At 40.3% G+C, this 21,111-nt stretch overlaps 1 protein-coding gene across 2 annotated transcripts in view; it reads right to left on the bottom strand.

The window, feature by feature from the left end:
- Nucleotides 1–21,111, bottom strand: part of PLA2G7 (phospholipase A2 group VII) — a 56,929-nt gene that overhangs the window by 13,457 nt on the left and 22,361 nt on the right. For both annotated transcript variants that reach the window (XM_036768879.1, XM_036768878.1), the window contains exons 3-7: nucleotides 12,732–12,853; nucleotides 11,625–11,769; nucleotides 6,501–6,594; nucleotides 3,051–3,119; nucleotides 689–815 (exon numbers count right to left, since the gene is read on the bottom strand). In XM_036768879.1, the coding sequence (XP_036624774.1) occupies nucleotides 689–815; nucleotides 3,051–3,119; nucleotides 6,501–6,594; nucleotides 11,625–11,769; nucleotides 12,732–12,853 (557 nt within the window). The remainder of the gene's footprint in view (nucleotides 1–688; nucleotides 816–3,050; nucleotides 3,120–6,500; nucleotides 6,595–11,624; nucleotides 11,770–12,731; nucleotides 12,854–21,111) is intronic.

Genomic DNA, 21,111 nt, shown 5'->3' with positions numbered 1-21,111 from the left:
CTAAAATTAGAGTGCCTCATATACAACCTATATAAAATTGCATACCATCTTAGGGAGGAGGGGGAGGGGGAAAAAGGGAGGGGGAAAAATTTGGAACTCGAATATAAAAAATTATCTTATAAAAATTATCTTTACATGTAATTAGAAAAAAATAGTATTAAAAATCAAATCAAATCATAGTGCCTGGTGCAACAAATAAGAAGCAATGTGGCTTATTGCAGAGAGAGCCAATCTCAGAGTCAAGAAAACCTGAATTCGAATCCTCTCTCTTACACATACTGGCTGCATAACCAAAGTCAAGTCATTTCTCCTCTTAGCATCCCAGGCAACTCTCTAAAGCTAAGTAAGGTACAGATTCATTACTGGTCTGCATTGGGGACAGAGTTTCCACACATAGATGACATCACAGGTCTGGACTCCAAGCAGAAAACTCCCAACAAATATGGTACCATCTGCTACGATTTTGGTTCTTTTTGTTTATATTATGAAATGGAAATTTTATAAGGAACAGTCTTGAGAATTTGGCCATGGAGAACAGGATATAAGACCGTAGCTTGGATATAGCATGTTAAATATTAAATTAAATTAATTTAAATTATATTAATTAATTAAATTATATTAAATTAAATTGCATGTATACTACATGCACAACTACATTCCCCTTATTCAGCTCCTCCCCGGACCATACCTGTCTATGACGTTGAATGTACTCCGTACTTTGTGTTTGGAGATGCTTGTAGGGAAGCCAGGACTTATTATCTCTTTCTGCAGCAAATTCATTTTCATAGTAAAAAGTTGCTGACGCCGATTCATCTCTAGGATATGGAAAAAGCATCACTCCATTTGCTTTTTCTTCCTTTCCCTTCATAGCAATTTTTCTTACCTCCATCCCAACCTTCCAGCTCTTTTTTTATTCTAATGCTTTGACTTTAAAATGGTAATAATAAAAAAAGGTCCCTAGAAGAGGTTCCCAAAGTGGGCAATACTGCCCTCTGGGGGGCGCTGGAACGATCCAGAGGGTGTGGTAGTAGCCTAGGGTACAGTTGCAGGGCATTGAATAAAAAATAAGGGGGCAGTGCGAACATAATGAAAGAAGAGAAGAAAATTTAGAAAAAACATTTGTACATTTCATCTGTTGTGTAACAGAGGTAAAGTTGTGGTGATTACATTATTTTCCAAATAAACACACAAAATGCAAGTTATAACCCATCAGTGGTCAAGTCAGCCAACATTCCTTAGCAAACAAGTGTTGGCAGCTGAACCTATTGAGCATCGTCAGGAAGTCTAGCATGCATTCTGAGGAATGTGTGCATGTAATGACTTATTTACAATATGATACTATATAGTTACATGACACAATATTGCATCATCAAAATTTCAATGCAGGAAAAATCCCACAAATTTACAATAAATCATTAAATGTAAGATGCATCATTTAAAAATTATATATCTTATGTATTTTTTGAAATGATGCAAATTTAAAAAAAATACCATTAAAGGGTAAAAGAAAGTAGATTTCCAGGGGGGTGCTGACTGATTTTTTAAGGGGCTGGTAGGCCAAATAAGTTTGGAAACATCTTCTCTAAAGGAACGTTGGCATACCAGCGTGAGGACTAGTATTTCTGTGCAAACACATTGTTACACAAAACAATGATAGGGGGTGGGAGTGGGGGTGAGGGAGTGGGGGGATAGGTCTAATAGCATAGCAACCTCCTGGGTGTGGAAGCAAGTTCAGGCACAGCAAAAGCCACCCACGGTAGCAGTGGAGTAGAATAGGGTACTACTAAGCTGAAATGTGCCTAACTATGGCATAGTAGGATAGTGGACGTGAAGTTGGGCTGTGGTTATAATGTTTTAGTGACATTATTAGAAAACATGCTTGTGAGTGGCAGTATTATGTAGAATACATGACTTTAAATTAGATAGTGAAAACCTTCTATGTCCTCTCAGACTATTAGTTGGGGGTGAAGTAGCAGTAACATTGGTTTCAGAGTCAGAGGACGTAGGATTCAAATTCTAGCTCTGATAATTACTTTCTGAGTGACCTTAGGCTTAATCGCTTTGGCCTTAGTTTCCTCACCCATAAAATGTGGAGGGTTGGTTTAGATGACCTCTAAGCACCCTTCCCGCTCTAAATCTACGATCTTATCTTCTAGTACAATCTCATCATGCTTTATAGCTTTCTGATGGGTAGATGGGGCAGCTAGGTGGCACAGTGAATAGAGTGCCAGGCCTGGAGTGAGGAAGACTCATCTTCATGAGTTCAAATCTGGCCTCAGATACTTCCTAGCTGTGTGACTGCCTCAGTTTCCTCCTCTGTAAAATGAGCTGGAGAAGGGAATGGGAAACCACTCCAGTATCTCTGCCAAGAAAACCCCAAACGGGGTCATGAACAGTCAGACACGACTGAAAACAACTGAACCACAATGACAACAGCAGTAATACATTTATACGATGTTCTAAGATTTACAAAACACTTTAGAAACATTCTCTTCTCCTCAGCTCTAAATCAACGATCTTCTGATCTTCCAGGATAAGCTAATACTTTTTTTGTATCTAACTAATAGGTACCTAGCATTTATACAGCATGTTAGGTTTGCAAAGCTCTTTTCAACTCTTAGTATTTCATTTGATCCTCTGAAAACCCTGAATGTTAGGTGCTGTGCTATTATTATCATTCCCATTTCACAGAGGAGAAAACTGAGACAAACAGAGTTAAATGATTTGCCCAGGGTCACAAGGCTATGAAGTGTCCAAGGCAGAATTTGAACTCAATTTCTCCTGACTCCAAGTCCAGTACTTTGGGCTCCATCCACTACACACACATTTTAAACCAGAGTTGAAAATTCCTTTCTAAGGTTCACCAAAAGTCAGTGGTATGGATATAAACACTAAATATGTTTTTTTAATATTTCTGATTACATGAAATTTTAAGAAGTTTTACGCACAGAAAAATCAATGCAACCCATAAGAAAAATGCACATCAAAAATGCCTTTTTGAGTTGGCTAAAAAAGAAATCCCACACAACAAAGGAAATTCACATACATACCTGTGTTCTACAGCAGCAACTATAAACCCGTGAGATGCCAGTTCAATCCCAATAGCAGAATAAATTGTCCTTAAAAATAGAAAGTTGACAAAGAACCAATTATGCTTGGCATAAATAGAAGAATTCTTCTAAATACCAAGGCACATAGCCCTGGGCAATCTACTCCAGACACACTCTGAGGCCTCATTTAATTGTTTGACTTAGAGTTAGGTGGTTAGGTGGTCACCCTGTGATAAAAAATAACACCAAGTTATCTTTTAATGCTTATATGTCTATATAATATACATATACACATACGTATGTGTGTTTGTATATGTGTGTGTTATGTATTTGTTTATTTGCTCTTTTTTTCCCATTAAAGGATGACACCATTTGCAACTCTTTCCAATGGAGGCCACTCCTGTAAGTGCTTGACTAAATTCACAGGGAGTAGGAGAGTTGATATATTCCTTGCTGTTCACTGCCTCTTTCAGACCACTGCCCTGCCCAGGTCACTTTTTGGGAATCTGTGTCTTCAGTTTATACTCTTCCCTAACCTAGTCTCAGTTTACTGATAGCCATGATACCCAAGAACCTTCCATACAGCATTGTTGTCTGGCTCACTCCCCTTCTCTGTCCCTAACCATTACCCTTGGCATCATTCCTAACCCTTACTGTACCCTGGCCTAAAAGCTCCTTGGCCTCCTCAGCTCTCATGATCTTTCATTTCCACCCCACTTTAGACACTCACCACCAAGGCCACATCCTCAGCCTTGCCATCACTGGAAAGTATTGTACATTGAGGTCTCAAACTCTGAAAATCCCCCTCTTTGACCAAAACCTCCCATCCATCTGTATAATGTCCCCTTCACCCCTACTTAATCTGCTCATGGCCGTCTTCATTAGCACCTCCTACCCTTTTTATTCTCCAATTGTATCAATGACCTTTGGGTTCTCTTCAGCCCAACTCAGCCTGGGTGCACTCACTGGTGGGTTAAGAGGGGCGGCATGGCGTAGTGGATAGGGAGCCAGCCAAGAAGTCTTGGTTCAAGTCCCACCTCTGATACATACTGGCTATATGACCCTGAGTAACTTACTTAATCTCTTAGTGTCCTGGGTAACTCTTCAAGACTATGAATTGCAGAGAATGCACTGATCTTCATTGGCAGAGGGTTGTTTTTTCACCTAGAATTCCCTATTTAATCGCCGATGCCTTAGATCATTTTGCCTCCTGAAGTTTCCATGTTACCCAATTTGATCAATTCCTAACCCTGACTGAGTTACCCATACTGTGTTATTTCTCTGCTACAGGGGATTCTGACATTGCCAGTAAACGTAAAAAAAAAATGAGACAACAGTCTCCGTGAAAAGTTTATGCTTCTAAACGTCAACTGGACCACCTTCTGCTGCTAAACATTTTAAAAAATCATTCTATTTTCTCCCTACTTACATTTCCATAATAGTCATTCCAAATGTTTCCATTCTCTTCAAGTTAGCAGCCAAGCTCTGACATTCGTTAGCTTTAGCATTTCTTTAAAATATGTCAGATGGCTTTATTAAGAGGAAATCCAAGAGCATAGCATATCTTACAGAAATCATATACTGGAGAAGGAAATGGCAAGCCATTCCAGTATCTTTGCCAAGAAAACCCCATGGACAGTGTCGATATGATATAGTGTATGGGGTCATGAAGGGTTGGACATGACTGAACAACAACATACAAAGCAAAGCATAAGAATAATTATAGTTGAAGTTGGAGAGGCTTAATATGGTGTAATGAATAAGACCAGCCTTGGAGTCAGTCCTGCTCCTGATGCATAGAGAATGCATATGTGTCACATGATCCTATGCAAGTCACTTAACCTCTTAGTAGCCAAACAACTTTTTAAATCTCTCAAGTTACAAAAGGATAGCTGACTGGAAGGGATAGAGGAATTATCTACAAGAGGAATTCCTTGCATCAATGTATGATTGCCCACCTCCCTCCATAAAAATATTTTTAAAAAAATATGAAAAAAACCTAACATATGTTGCTTTAAGTTTATAAAGAGCTTTACATCCATTATCTTATTTGAGGCTTACAGCATCATCAGTCCTCTAGAACCAAGATTCCCAGTAAGGGAATCTCTTGATGCCAGGGGGAGGGGAGTAAGATGGTAGAACTGACTTGGGCCCCAACTAAAAAACCATTAGTAATTGCCCATTGTATTTTGGATAAAATACAAACTCACCCTGGCATTAAAAGCCTTTTTCTCAAATATTATAAAATGGTTCCTATCTGCCTTTCCAGTCTTATACTACTCTCCTTCATAAACCCTGCATTCTAGCTAAGCTATACAACTGTTGTTCTTGAACTCAAAATTCCTCCTTGAACCCTGCTAAGCACCTGCAACAGGAAGTCTTCCCCAACAAATGGAATGTATTGTCTTCTCAATTCTACTTTTCTAGGGTTCTTGTCTTCCTTCAAGATTCAGGTCAGGTGCTACCTCTGTGAAGCCTTCCCTGATCATCTCCTCATCGCCCTTAGCACAGACAGACACCTAACTGTTTATGCTTTCTTATGAATCCCCCTCTCCTCTTGATTCTCCAGACTTCTAACACTTCTCCTCCTAGAAAATCCCCTCCACTCTCATGGCTTCGCCTCCCACTGGTAAGTTCCTCCTGGAACTTTCATTTAGAGGAAGTTCCCAGGCCAGCCATCCTTCACTCCTTCCCGGTTTCCTTTTCTGTGTCTCAGGACTTTGCCACTACACTTCTCTGTGTGTACCTTTCTCCCTTCTCCCACTGCACTTTCAGCCTTTTAAGTTCCCCTTTATGTATAGTAATTCTCTAGGTGGTCCAGTGGATGGACTGCTGGGCCTCAAGTCAGGAAGACTCCTCTTCCTGAGTTCAAATTTGGCCTCAGACACTTCTTAGCTGTGTGACCCTAGACAAGTCATTTAATCCTTTTTTCTTCACTTTCCTCATCTATGGAAATGGTAAACCACCGCCAAGAAAATCCCAAATGGGGTCATGAAGAGTCAGACATGACTGAAAAATGACTGAACAAGCAAATTAGAATGTAAGCTTCTAGAGATTAGGAACTGTCTTTCTTTCTGTGTCTATTTCTATTCCAAGCACATAACATAGTGCTTGGAACAGAGTGAGAACCTAATAAATACTTGCTGATTTCAATCCCTCTTCAAAATGCCACATTTTACACTTATCTGTGTACATGCTACATCATACTTGTAGAATGCATCCTCAAGTACATTTATTGCCTTGCTATCACTTAACACTTGGCCCTTGAGCTTAAGACATATTTAATAAATGTTTTACTGAACTCAATAGAGAAGACTTCACAGTCAAATGGTAAAGGATTACTGATTGAATTGGAACAGGATTGAGCTTAAAACCTTGCTGCTCTTTTATGGAGTGGAAAGAAGCAAATGGTTGCTCCTAAAAGAGGCCAGACTATTGCCCAAGCATTACCTGAACGCTCCAAGTCCATGAGAAAAAATAATAAGTGGGTATTTTTCTCCAATCCTCAAAGGTGCATTCCAATTTGCAGGAGTTGTCACTGAACCTAAAAACACAAAAAAGTAAGACACAAAGTGTGTAGAGAGAGTCACTTTCAACTTTACTGTGTGATAGTTATCATTGATTTAATTTGTATTTCCTTAGCACAAATTATGATGCACTGATATTTTTTCTTGTGTTACTGTTATGTCTATTAATATTTATAAACCCAGAAATAAGGGACTTTTCACAGATAGGCAGAATAATTGAGTCTCATGTTCTTTGCTGAGGTCACATTATTAATCATTGGTAATTTTTACAAGGTACATAGCAGGGCAGATAGCTCACTAGATGGAAGGTGAGTTATTATATGGAAGACTGACCATTATTATGTAATGGAGGATGGGCCAATGGAGTCTGACTCTTGGAGCATGTGCTGTGTGCTATGCCTGCTGACAACTCACAGACAGGCTTGGGGAACCTCTTCCAGAAATGCATGATGACATATAATGGAGAGAAAGATATCCTGACTCAAAGCATGAACAGTACATTCTCTGTTTGCTGTCATCTTACTTCATGGTGATGAAAAGTCTTTTAACTAGCTCCTGAGCTGGAATTGCGTACACATACAGAAGGAAAGAAAGAACAGAAGGAATCTGTCTCTCTCCCTTCAAAAGCCAATGGTGGCTAATGGTGGGTTGGACCCTCTCCTTTCCTTACCTGGTTACCACCATGTAGCCTGGAATGATAATTGTGGTTAATTTTCTGTCTCTGTTGTGTTTATTATTCCCTCAGGTGAATGAGTCGCAGAGACAGAATAGACCAGGCCACGATTCTGTTAGCTTGGAAAGGTTGGTTAGATGAGCTGTCAGAGATCTAGCAATAAGAATCTATAGCAGAGTCTGCCAGTGACTACAGCCATCAAGCTAGGGAAAGAACCAGCCCTGAGGGGTGAACTTTGTAGCCAGCCCTGAGTCAACATGGCAGTCAACACACTGGGGCCTGCGAGCCAGGGAGTAATTTGTCCATTGGCTGCACTGCACCCAGAGGTTAACTTGGTGGAAGGAAGAATATTTATAGTAGCTGCTTTAAGTCTGAGCCCACTCTCCCCAGAGATCAAGGAAGTAGATTAGGAGAGTGTGCTCCTGGTTTTGGCCATTTGTGTACTTCATGTCTTGGTATAGTAAAAAAAAAAATATCCCTTTGCAAAATCTAATTTGTCAATTGGTTATCATTAACACTGAAGTTATCAACTGTTCAGAATGTATATAGGGGCACTAATCACTGGCTAAATGATGTTGAGGAGTTATTAATTGAGTGGATGATATTGGATGGAATACTGGATGGGTGCTTGAGAGCGACAGTGTAGAAGGACCCGCAGAATGTTTGGCTGGACCATGTATATTTGTATGAGAATTCAATTTCATTTTTTAAAAAAAATATTCAATTAATAGAGCAGTGGGAGCTTGAAAAAATTAATCTTTTTAGACACGGCCAATGTGGTTACGTGTTTTGCTTGACTATGCATATTTGTTACACATCTTTCCTTTTTCTTTTTCAATTGGGTAAGGGTAGGAGAGAGAAAAGTCAAATTTTTAATTGGAAAAACTAAGCAATCACTTACATTGTTTTTAAACAAAAAAGAAAAAAACCCAGAGCCCTTTAGAAGTAGCCTGGAACCCTAAAGGAAGATAGAGCTATAAGGAGCCTTGGTTTGGGAACCAGATTTAGCAGCGTGGATTGGGAGAGTTGGTACAAAGCCTATAAATGTGCTGCAGTTAATTATTTCCAAGCCTTGGCTAACTATAGAGGGCAAGTCATGATATAAAGGTGCCCACAATAGCTGTTTGTTTACCATCCTCGAATTTTCCTGGAGCACTTCATCCTGGTCCCTTTTTTGCCCTTATCACAGCTTCTATTGTATGCCTCATTATATTCATGCTCTATCACTCTTTTAGACTCTTAAGTTCCTTGAAATAAAAGATTCTTCATCTTGGTAAGGTACCATGTTTGGCACCAGAGCAACACTAAGTGGGTGCTCAATAAATACTAGTCGAACTGATTGTCATCTCCATCTTTGGAAGCAAAACCCACATTGTTGAGACTGCAGAATTATATGAGTATTTTAAATCATGATTGTAGAAGTGATCTTGCAAAGCATCATGGGCTAAAAAAATGTAAGGTTTTAAAATTTGTATTGTTACCTTTTGAACCATTATCTATTCATTTCATGATCTCCAGAGGATTTGATCTTTTATCAGGTCATTTTGGATCATTCGGTCAATTAGCATGAAGCACCTAGTTTGTGCCAGGGACTTTATTAAGCTCTGTATTCCTTGCATTATAATACTTAGTGTGTTTTGGTTTCTCTTTAAGGTTTTACTCATTTTTCCATTTTTATGATCATCCTTTCTATCGATTTTTCTGCTTGTAAGCTAGGTTTTTATTTCAGCTTTTTCTCTCAAACTTTTGGCCTTTTGACCTCTCTCTTGTATGGATTCCTTGACAATACCCTCTGGGTTGCTTCCTTACTCTTTGGTCCCTCTACCTTCAATTGATATACAGACCCCCGGTCATCTTCAGGTTCCTTCCTTTGGTGGGTATGGGCTGTGGCTGTGGTCCCAGTAAACCCAACAGGGAGTGGAATGGCCGCATCTGGGCTTGGAGTCTCCTTTCCCTCAGGCCTTATGTTCTTTTCTCCTCTAACCTGTAGCTCTGGGCCACAGCTTGAGTCTTCTGCTGCTTTCCTCCCTCACTTCCTTTCTCGTTCCTTTGCATGGCTGGGCAAAATTGGTGCCTATTATTTTTTTGTGGGGTTGGGGGCATGGAATCAGGATCAGTCAGTCATGGGAGATTCTTACAGTTGAACCCTAAGTCACAAGCCTATGAGTTTTCCTATGCCCACTGCACCTGGGCACAGAGTGGGTGGGGGAGGAGGAACGATGTGTGGACACTTCAAGTATTAGAATACATCTCCGATATCCTCTCATGAGTTGTTTCTTTTTTTAAACTTTAGCCAGGGCTGTGTCTTCTTATCTCATAGACTGGGTTGTAACTATTTTAATGCATATCATTTACTTTTATGAAGTTTGGGGGTTATGATAATTTGGAGAAAGCAGTTTCTCTGCTACACTGCCAGATAACTTATAAGTTTATTTTTATCTCTATTTTTAATTTCTAAAGAACTCCAGGTCAAATCGAAATTAAATTTGGAAAATGTTTTTTAAGGTGGGGGGGTGGCAATAATCAGGAGTGTGAGATCTGAGAAGATGGTTAATATCAGCCCAACAAGAAATGTTTTGACTACTTTAGAGGGAAATGTGTCTAAGGGAGAGACAGCAGGCTTTGGAGTCCAGAAGGCCTGGGTTCAAATCCTGCCTCTGACGCCTTGTGGCTGTTATGGTCCCGTGGAAGTCATTTAATCACTCAATGCCCCAGGTGACTCTCTTAAGTTATACACCTAAAAAACTGCACAATAGGTGTCAATCAGTGCTGGGAAAACAACAAATTTCTTCACTGTGAGTTCCTTATACCAATGAAATCACACTCCTTGTGCCTCCAACCCCAAAAGGAGAAGGTAAAGCTAGGCAAGGGGAAAAAAAAAAGATTGTCATAGTAGAACTGACTGGTATAAAGAGACTGACATTTACATAGTAGTTCTTTACAAACATTATCTCATTTGATCCCCCTTCGAATTTTGTGGTGAAAAATAGCATAAGTTTCCTAGGTCTTAGAGCTGAGAGGGACCACCAAGAGCATCAAATTCAACATATTTGTTTTACACAGATTTAGTAAACTGAGGCAGGAGAGGATTATAAAAGATGCTTTGCACCAGGTCACCCAGGCAATACTGTTTTATCCCTATTAACAAAGGTAAGAAGGCTGAGGCTCAGAGAGTTAGAGACAAAATAGCCAAGATCACACAGTAGGGATTCAAACCCAGGTCCCCTTACTTGTCCATTGCTCCTTACCCTGTTATAATGCTGGCTCTCATGGTGGGGCAAATGTAGCTTTGGTAGAGAAAGAAAAAAAAAGCAAATTTTTTGGCAGTACTGGAATGACATACCTGAGTTTAGGGGATAGGTTTTCTTAATCCCTTAGGTTGAAGTATGGATGGCCTGCTACAGGGAAGACAGATTTGTCTCCCTTCTGTTCTCCTCCCTTCATTTGACCCTAAAGTATACTGTAATGCTCCCCCAAAATAGCAACACCAAACAAAGCCATGAATTAAATCAGCTTTACTTTTTAGCATAGCTAAAACATAGAGTGTGTTTTAACGTTAGCATAGTGGTTAGTGCTAGCTCAGGAGTCCAAAAGACCTGTGTTCAAATTCCACTTTGGAACATTCTAATTTTGTGACCCTGGGCAAGTCATTTGATTTGTGTGGGGCTCAGCTCCCTCTCTGTCAAATGAGGGTGTTAGACTCACTTAGCCCTTAAGGTCTCGGCCTTCTCTAGCTCTTTAATCCTATGATCCCTTCATTGTGCAAGCAGATGCATTGGGAATTTAATGTAGAAACATAAGAGGTACCACCAAGGAAAGCAGAAATCAGTTAGGGACCATCGTCTGGTACAGATGTCTAACTAACTGGGGCATCTTTTTAAACCTCTGAGTGAGTGGGGGCAGTGAAAGCCCAACTCTGATCACTCATTGTGCTTCTAAGAACTCATGCAGTGTCCAGAAATTTTTAGATGTTCTCAAGTCTTAGAACTCTAGAAAAGTGGAAAGAGCCCCTGGGATCCAATCTTGTCTCGGCCACTTTCTACCCACAAGACCTTGTCTCTGAGCCACAGTTTCCTCTGTTGTATAATGAAGGAGTTGGGGGCAGGAGGGAAGAGAGAGGATGCACTCAGGTCTTTCCCGGATATAAATATATGATCCTATGAAATGCTTAGGTCTGACATTTTCAAATCTGAAAACCTGTCTTGCTCTCTTATTGGCAGAAACTCTTGTTGACTAGATCAGCAACAAGACAGGTGAGCCTACCTGCCTGTTTTTTAGGCTCTCCTATGTTTGCTGGGGGGTGGGTTGGGAGGGGAGGAGAGAACAGGAGAGAGGAGCATGAAAAGAATGTAAAGCAGAACCAACAAATCTTACCAAAGCAGTAGGCGATGAATTTGCCCATGAGCCTGTGCAATCCAAGAAAATTACTAAGACCTAAAAAATATTCTTTATTGGGGATCCACACAGTGCTGTGATATTCACCATCTTTGGAAGGGTAATAGAGACGTAGTAAGCTGCCCTGTTGGGAAAGGAAGGGAATGAGTATTTAATTTAAAAAAAAAGGTGGAAACCAACTAAAGCCCAGTTAGGGGATATTGCTACTGGGAAAGAAGATTATAATGCTATTAAGACTGATAAAGTATATGAGAAATGTAAACAAACTGGTGGAAAGACCACCAGGAAATAATGCAAAGTGAAAAAGCAAACTAGAAGAATGGACTACATACATAACAAAAAGTGAGAGAACGAAGGGACAAAATTGAGGTGCTAGGGACTTAGAGAGAATGGTTAAAACCGTGTCAGGATACTCTATGATAATAGCCAACATGTGTATACCACTTACTATGAGCCAGGCACTGTGCTAAGTGCTTTACAATTATTATCTCATTCGATGCTCACAACAACCCCTGGAAGTAGATGAGATTATTTCCCTCATTTTACAAGTGAGGAAACTGAGGCAAACCAGAGTTAAGTGACTTGCCCAGGGTCACACAACTGGTAGTGTCTGAGGCAGGATCTGAGCTCAGGTCTTTCCAACTCCAGGTCTTACACTCTTCTATCTACACTGCACCACCAAGCCGCCCCTATACTTTACATATGGATGTAACTATTGTAAGTGTAGATAAATAATAACCAAGTAGGTTTAGCTATTTGTATTAATGTTCAGTTTTAATTTAAAAAAACCCAAAAATCGCATGTCTAAAGGAAACTTAGAATCATAACGTTCCAGCTGGAAAAGGATGTTGAAGGCCATCTAGTTCAACCCCTTTATTTTCCACATGAAGAAACTGAGGTTTAGGGTGATGAAAGTACTTTTGCCAAGGTCACACAGGTAGTAATTAGCAGAGCCAGAATTTGAACTCAGGTTCTCTAACTATAGATGTTTTTCTACTCTACTATAGCTGTCCTGGAGATCAATAAACTAGTAAAAAGAGTCTGATAAGGGAAAACATCAATAATTGTCCAATTCTAAGGCCTTACCTGAGCAGTAAAGTCAAACATCAAGTCTGTGCATCCCACGGAGTAAGACCCTTTTCCTTTAGGGATCTGATGTTTGTCACAGAACACAGAACTCATTAGGTTCCGTATTTTATGATACCACCCTGAAAAACACGGCAAGCTCATTTCACTTGTCACTTGTTATGTACAGCAGGTCCTTAACAAGCAAGATATCTAACCATAGTTTCAAACCTTTTATGTTTCCTCCTCCCCCATCACTAAGCCTTCCCCACCCTGGGGACAATATCCTCCAACAAATAAAAGAAACCTTGCCAGGTTCAGAGAGACTTACAAAAATTATATGAAGACACAGTTTTCTGGCACTTTATTTCTCTCATCTCTGACTATTCCCTTACCTACCTCATTAATATTCCCACTCAGGCCAACCTTTTCACTGGCTTCCTTTACTTTTCCCTTTCATTCCCACCCATCACTTAATGGTGATTTTGGGTCCCTCCTTGCTCAAAGAGAATATATGTTGCCTGTTTTCCTTTTGGCCAGCAACCCTGAGGATTTTCCCCTCCCAGTTTGATTTTTTTTTTATTAAAGGGGCCATCCCTTGACTCACTTCTTACAGAGGCCTATTCACTGAATGGGTGTTGCCAAACTTGAAAAGACCTTAGTTTAAAAAAGGCCAAGGTCTTCCACTGCATCCTGAGCCATCTCCAGTTATTCTGATCGATATCTGGCCATTGGACCCAGATGGCTTTGGAGGAGAAAGTGAGGCTGGTGACTTTGCACAGCCCTCCCTCACTCAAGCCCAATTCAATTGCAAGTCATGTCATCATCTCCCTGATATCATGGTCCTCTTTGAGAATGAAGGACAAACCACAATCATTCCCACCAATGTATATTCCTTCCTTTATGCGCTTAGAGGATTCACCCCACACATATCCTAAAACTCCTCCCTTGTTGCATTTGCTTTAAATCCAAATCAGATCTAACCTCCCTTCCAAAAAAAAATTCATATATATGTCCATGTGCATATATAATATATAACATGTGTGTATGTACATATGTATAGATACATACATCACACATATATATGCACATGCAATACATACTTACACATGCTCACGTCATACATATATATGCATATGCAATATATACATACATATACACACACTCACATACACACACACACACACACACACACACACGATCCCCTTACAACATAGGACCCTGCCTCATATATATCAAGGTATCAGAGATATTTGTCAAAGTGAATCCCATTATTTGGCCTAACCTCCTATAGGGAACTAATTAGCTCATTAATATCTTACAGGATCACAGGATCCTAGATCTATAGCTAAAGGGAAACTTGGAGGCCATTTAACCCCATCCTCTGTAATCAATTCAACAACAAATTCAATTTTAAAAATCCCTTAAGCAATAATCATGTGCAAGACATCGGACTCACTGCTTTGTCAGCACGTTGAGGCTAATTGTGGAGAACTATGTGGTATATGACACGGATGTAGTCATTGGTAGTAATTCCAGTTCTTTTCAGTGGAAAAATGTCCATCAATTTCCTCCACAAGGTGACCAGTTTGTGACTCATCCTTCACTGACTCATGCCTTTCAATCTATCTTCTATAAAGCAAGAAATCATTTTGTCTGATCATTCAACAACAGTGAGCCAAATGGGTGATGCCAGCACCTAGAAATGTCCTCAAACTCTGTTGTCTCAAGCTGCCTGAACTCTTGGTGAAGCCCTCAGTAGAGCTAGGTGAATTCAGCCTGGACACATAGCTACCCCTGTAGATGAATTTACAGAAAATCCTCTGTCGGGATTTGTCTTCAGAACCCTTCGAAAATTTCACTTGCCCTTGTAAGAGAATCGTAGTTGTACACTCTATTTTGAATCAAATTAGCTTCCTTCCAGAGAAAATTCAATAGGTGAATCATCTTCATAACAACAAATTGCCTTCAGGACCAGATGACTGTTAGGTGTCTAGCTGCCTACTGCTTCTCCCTGTAGTTTGGGGTCCAAAGAGGCCCAGTGGCTATGTCCACACAACTCTCACCCCAAATTTTGAATACCCACGGTGACATCATACTTCAGAAAACCTCCAGCTCATACACCCTCGTCCAGGGAAGCCTTAGGGAACCCACAGCTGCCAAGGAGCTCTGTTTCTTCACTGGTCTCCTCCCATTAGGTGAGCAAATCATGAGGATTCCAAATCTCTCTGACAATGGCCTTGAGAAATCCCAGTTCTAATGACCTCAGATCCTAAGTTCTCAGTGATTTGGGAAAGGTCTTCGAGGGAAAAACTCTGGACCCGCCCTTTTAGTTCATAGGTCCCCAAGTCCTCCACTGCTAGGCCAAGTTGGAAGAGGAGTTCTCTCCTTGGATCTTTAGGCCCAGGGTGAAGAGGCATAAAGGCCAAAAGGGCACTGTGGCCAACCAGTGCCCATTTGGCTTCAGGAGGGCCTTAGCAGCCTATGATTGTGCTTGCCCCACTGGGCTGGGGCACAAGATGTCCTCTGACATAATAATGCCCAACTGTTACAGTGCTGAAAATACTATTATACTATTGAGGACAACTTTTAAATCACTTCAGTCTTTTGCTTCATAACAATTGGCTAGCAATCTTTCCCAAATTTTAGGACTTGCCAAATAGTTGTTAAACTTAATGTTTAGTTGATTATTCATTGGTAATCATTTGGGATTTGTTTGTTTGTTCGTTTGTTGTCCTTCATTCTCAAAGAGGACCAAAATGACATCGCTATGTTAGAGTCAAGTTACAGTGTGTCCTACTGTGACTGATCAGACCAATACAAGTTTAGAATGTTCTACCACAGGTCAGGCACAAATAGTCCGTGTGAACATTTCAGGTGGATTCTCTAAATTTGCACATCCTACATCTTTTTCGGGCTATTTCAGTTCTGCTTTGCTCATAGAGCATAGCACCTTCTCTGATATGGGCACGCCAGGCTGCATGCACTGTGCCAGTGTCTCCCATGTCACACAATCAATTCTAAAGTTCTTCAGAGAAACCTTGAGACCTCCATGTGAGCGCTTGCCTTGTGTGAGTTCTCCATAAAATAGTCTTTTAGGCAAGCACACATTCGGCATCCAAACAATGTGGCCAGCCCCTCCTAGTTGTGCTCTCTGAAGTAGAGTCTGAATGCTTGGCAGTTTGAGAAAGAACTTCAGTGTCTAGTACCTAGTACCTTATCCTGCCAGGTGATTTTCAGAATCTTCCTAAGACAATTCAAATGGAAGTGATTCAGTTTCCTGGCTTGGAGCTGATAGACTGTCCAGGTTTCATAGGCATACAGCAATGAGGTCAGCATTCCAGCTGTTTAAACCTCTAGCCTGATAGTCATTCTAATATCTCTTGTCTCTCATGCTTTCCTTCAAAGCCTCCCACACAGTGAGCTAGCTCTGGCAATACTTGTGTCAACCTCATTGTCAATGCGTACATTCCTAGCACGTATAATGCCAAGGTAAGTGAACTTATTCACAGTATTCAAAACTTCTCCACTTGCTGCAACCAATGGTTCTATGTATGGATGATGTGGTGCTAGTTGGTGAAGCACCTGTCTTTTCTTGGTGTTAAATGTTAGGCCAAAATTAGCATAAGCAGCAGATAATGGATCCAGACTTTTTTGCATCTTGGCTTCAGAGGCTGCATTGAATGCACAATCATGTTCAAACAACAAAATCGTGCACCAACTCTCCCTCCACTTTAGTCTTGGCTTGTACCTTTCCTTTTCAAGTTAAATAATTTACCATCAATGCTGTAGCTGACCTTGATGGCATGTTGTTCATCCTTGTTGAAGGTGTCTGACAACATGGCTTAAAACAGCATGCTAAAAAGCATGGAAGCAAGCACACAACCTTGTTTTACTCCATTGACTGGGAAAGCATGAGAACATCATCTATTACCCAGAACCCAGGCAAGCATGCCGTCATGAAACTAATGTATAATGCTGATGAACTTCTCTGGGCAACCAAATTCCGACATAATTTTCCATAAACCCTCAGGACTGACAGTATCAAAAGCCTTGGTTAGATTGATAAAGTTGCGTACAGACCTATGTTCTACTCCTGGCATTTCTCCTGGAGTAGTCAGGCAGCAAACACCATATCAATTGTTCCTTGGCCTTTTCTAAAACCACACTGGCTCTCAGGTAGATGATCATCTTCTAGATGAAGGATCAGCCAATTAAGGAGGACTCTGGCAAGAATCTTGCCAGCAATAATTAACAGAGAGACCCACCTGTGATTGTCATAGGATAATCTATTTCCTTTACCTTTCTAGAGTTGGAGAATGGAGGCATCCTTGAACTCCTGGGGGATAATCTTCTCCTGTCATATAACCCAGTTAGCTTTTGTATGAGCAATGAACCCCCACCCCCCCACACACACACCTTGTAAATCTCAGCTGGAATAAAATCAGAAGCAGGTGCTTTGCCACAGGAGAGGAGTCTAATCCTCTTCAGTTGGAAATCTGGCTAGAGAGGGATTAACTTCAACCTGAGGTATGGTCAATTGCTTCGGCATTGATTGATGGTCTGTTGAGAACCCTATGGAAGTGTTCAGCCCATCTCTCCAGGATCATGTCCTTATCACTAATTAATGCAGCTCCATCAGCACTGAGTAATTAAAATACACCATATGTCTTGGGCCCATAAATAGCCTTCGGGGCACCATAAAAGCGCTTTGGATTGTTACTATCAGCATAAAACTGAATTTCATCTGCCTTCTTATTAAGCCAATAATCCTGCATGTCTCTAAGCTTCATTTATACTTTACTTTTGATGGAGTTAAATACTGCCTTCTTAGAGAATGATAAACTATTCTGCTGGTAAACCCTATAGAGTTACATAACAAAAAAGGCATATATAGGAACACATCAAGACCTGAAGCATTTCATGAAGAGAAACCAACTCGAAGAGGAAGGACCTTTGTAAGATTTTCAGTCCAGAGGATGAGAGTTTATGAAAGTCATTTTCTATTTTCTGCATTATTTAATGGTCTTGGATAAAAAATAAACAATGCAATCAGCTGGCAATTTAGTACTATTTTCTTTCTTTTTGTTTTGTTCCAGATCTATGATCTTATCTACCTAGATAATAACCCAAGACAATATCTCTCTAAAAAATAACCATCGGCATAACCTTTTCAAATTTCAGAGCTTGACTATAATTTCCATTTTAAAAATTGTATGCTTTATTGAAGCTTTTTACATTCATGGAGTTAGAGTTTTAGAGATGGAAAAGACCTCAGAGACCAACTAATCTAACCCTTTTGCTTCCCTGTTTGTCTGCTCTTTCCTTTTACCCTTTCCCTCCTTGACAGTGTTTTGCTTCTGTCTACCACCTCACCCAGTCTGCCCTCTCTTCTGTCAGTCTCCTCCCCCTATCCTTAATCTTCTCCCCTCCGACTTTCCTGTCGGGTGAGATAGATTTCTATATTCAACTGATTGTGTATATTATTCCCTCTTTGAGACAATACTGATGAGAGTAAGGTTCAAGCAATGCCCATCACCCACCCTCCTATCTTTCCCTCCACTGTAATAGGTCTTTTGAGCCTCTTCATGTGAAATAATTTATGCCATTCTATCTCTTCCTTCCCCCTGCACCCATTGTACTCCTCTTTCTCATCCCTTAATTTTTTTTGTCATTCCCTCAAATTCACCTTATATCCAGACCCTCATGTCTCTGTATATTCCTTCTAGCTATACAATTAGTGGTCTGTTGGGGGTGGGGAGTGGGGGAGAGAGCCAACATGGCAGCTTGAAAACAATTAGTGGTACAATATTTAAGAATTACAAGTATAATCTTCCCATGTAGGGATATAAGCAGTTCAGCTCCATTGAATCTCTTATGTTTTCTTTTCTCTTTTTACCTTTTTAGCCTTTTCTTGGATCTTGATATGGGAGATATTTTGTGTTCAGTTCTGGGCTTCTCCTTATGAAAGCTTGAAATCCTTCTCTTTCACTGTATGACCATTTTTTTCCACTGAAGTATTATGTTTGATTTTGCTGAGCAGGTGATTCTTGGTTGTAGTCCTAGCTCCTTTGCCTTGCAGACTATCATGTTCCATGAACTCTGATCCTTTAATATTGCAGCTGCTAAGTCCTGTGTAATCCTGATTGTGCCTCCCCAATTTTGAATTGTTTCTTTCTGGTCACTTGCAGTAATTTTTCCTTGACCTGATAATTCAGTATTTTTGTTATAATGTTCCTTGGACTTTTTATTTTGGGATCTCTTTCTTGAGGTGATCATTATATTCTTTCAATGTCTATTCTGCCCTCTGGTTCTAGGACATTAGGTTAATTTTCCTTGATAATTTCTTGAAAGATGATGTCCAGATCCTTCTTTTGATTATGGCTTTCAGGTAGTCCAATGATTCTAACATTGTGTCTCCTAGATATATTTTTCTACGTCACTTGTTTTTCCAATGAGGTATTTTCCATTTTTTCATCCTTTTGAATTTGTTTGATTGATTCTTGATGTCTCATAGAGCCATTAACTTCCACTTGTCCAATTCTAACATTTAAGGAGTTCTTTTCCTCAGTTAGCTTTTATGCTTCCTTTTCCATTTGGCTAATTGTACTTTTCAAGGAGTTGCTTTCTTCAGTGGATTTCTGTATCTCCTTTTTCCATTTGGCCAATTCTACTTTTTCAGTTGTTGGTTTCTTTTTCCAAGCTGTTGACACTTTTTTCATAATTATTTTGCATCACTCTCATTTCTTTTCCCAATTTTTTTTTTCTATCTCTCTTATATGGTTTTAAGCTCCTTTTCGAGCTCTTCAATGAGTTCTTTCTGGGCTTGAGACCACTTCCCGCTTTTGTTTGGGGCTTTGCCTATAGGCCTTTTGACAATGTTGTCTTCTTCTGAGTTTGTGTCTTGATCTTCCCGTCACCATAATAACTCTCTATGGTCAGATTCTTTTATTGTTTTTTGCTCATCTTTTTTTTCCTTTCTTTTAAATTTGAACTCTGCTCCTGGGGTGGAAGGGGCACTGTCTCAGGCTTCTTGTGCCAGGGACTGTGGGCCCTGGCCATTTACCTGGTGCTACACCGATATTGCCCTGAGGCCCACAGGGGACACTGGTGTCTGGTGCTATGCTGAGAGAGTGGCTATGCTGCTGGAGGTTGTAGTGTTCTGGCAACTTACCAACGTGTGAGCCAGGGTCCTAGTGCCGGTGTCTGGTGTGTGCTGAGGCTGCTGGGGTGTTTCTACATTTTCCTGGGGTTTACTGAAGCACTTGGCAGTCTGGCTGCTGGAGAATGCCTGTTTGCCCAGGGCTATACTGAGGCACATGAGGGGTCCTGGTGCTGGCGTTTGCTGCTCCTCCACACTGGGCTCAGGATCTACCACTGGTTTGTTGAGGTATGGCTTGCTTCTGGCTTACTGGGATGCTTCCTCTCCTGGACTGCACTCTTCTTTCACTTGAGTGAGACACACCTTTCCTGCTGTTCTTCCAGGTTTCTTGGGTTAAAAGATTGTTTTACCCAGTCTTTTTATTGTTCTGCTGTTCCAAGATTTGTTTTGGGGTACTATTTTATGGTTGTTTGGAGGTGAATATGGGAAAGTTGTGACTATTTACTGCTTAATCTGCCATCTTGGCACCTGAAAGTCCCTCTTCTTTGGAATGCTTTGTTGTTGTTGTTGTTGCTGCTGCCTCCCCTACAATATTTCAAATCTCTGTCCATAGTTCTTCAGGCACTCCATCTACTAGATCTAATTCCTTAAATCTATTCATCCCCTCTACTTCATATTCATAAGGGATATTATTTAAGGTCATACCTACATGGGCTGATGGTTTTCCTTGCTTTCTTCAATTTCAGTAATGTACCATACATATTCCCATTTCATAGCATTATAGGCTTTAGTGTCCCAAGGGGCCTTAGCATTCATCAAGTGTAATGCCTTTATCATCTTATAGAAGAAACAAATGAAGAGGTACACAAGTATTAAGTAGACAAATATGGAGATGGAATACTGGTCTTCTGAATTTACTTATTCAGATTATTTACCATTTATCTCTCTGCTGAGAATGACAGGTTTATTATGAGCAGCTTCCAAATCATTTCAGTCCTTAAAAGCATGACATAGAGCACTGGACTTGCAATCTGGATAAACCTGAATGCAAATCCTGTCCAGACATTTATTAGCCATGGACCCTGGGCAAAACAACTTAATCTCTGAGAGCTTCAGTTTCCTCCTCTGCAAAGTGGGGATAATAGAACTTACCTCACAGACCTGGGAGGACCCAATGAGGTAACAGATGTAAATCACTTTACAAGCCTTATTAAAGCATCATGTAAATGCTAGCTATTGTTACTTCACTTTATAAAGTATTTGCCAGCAGTATTTTACAAATTTTAGGACTTCCTCATT

This window comes from Trichosurus vulpecula, chromosome 7 (assembly GCF_011100635.1).
Source record: "Trichosurus vulpecula isolate mTriVul1 chromosome 7, mTriVul1.pri, whole genome shotgun sequence".
Lineage (NCBI taxonomy): Eukaryota > Metazoa > Chordata > Mammalia > Diprotodontia > Phalangeridae > Trichosurus > Trichosurus vulpecula.
The sequence above is the reverse complement of the archived record's forward strand: the minus strand, read 5'-3'. Positions and strand labels throughout refer to the sequence as shown.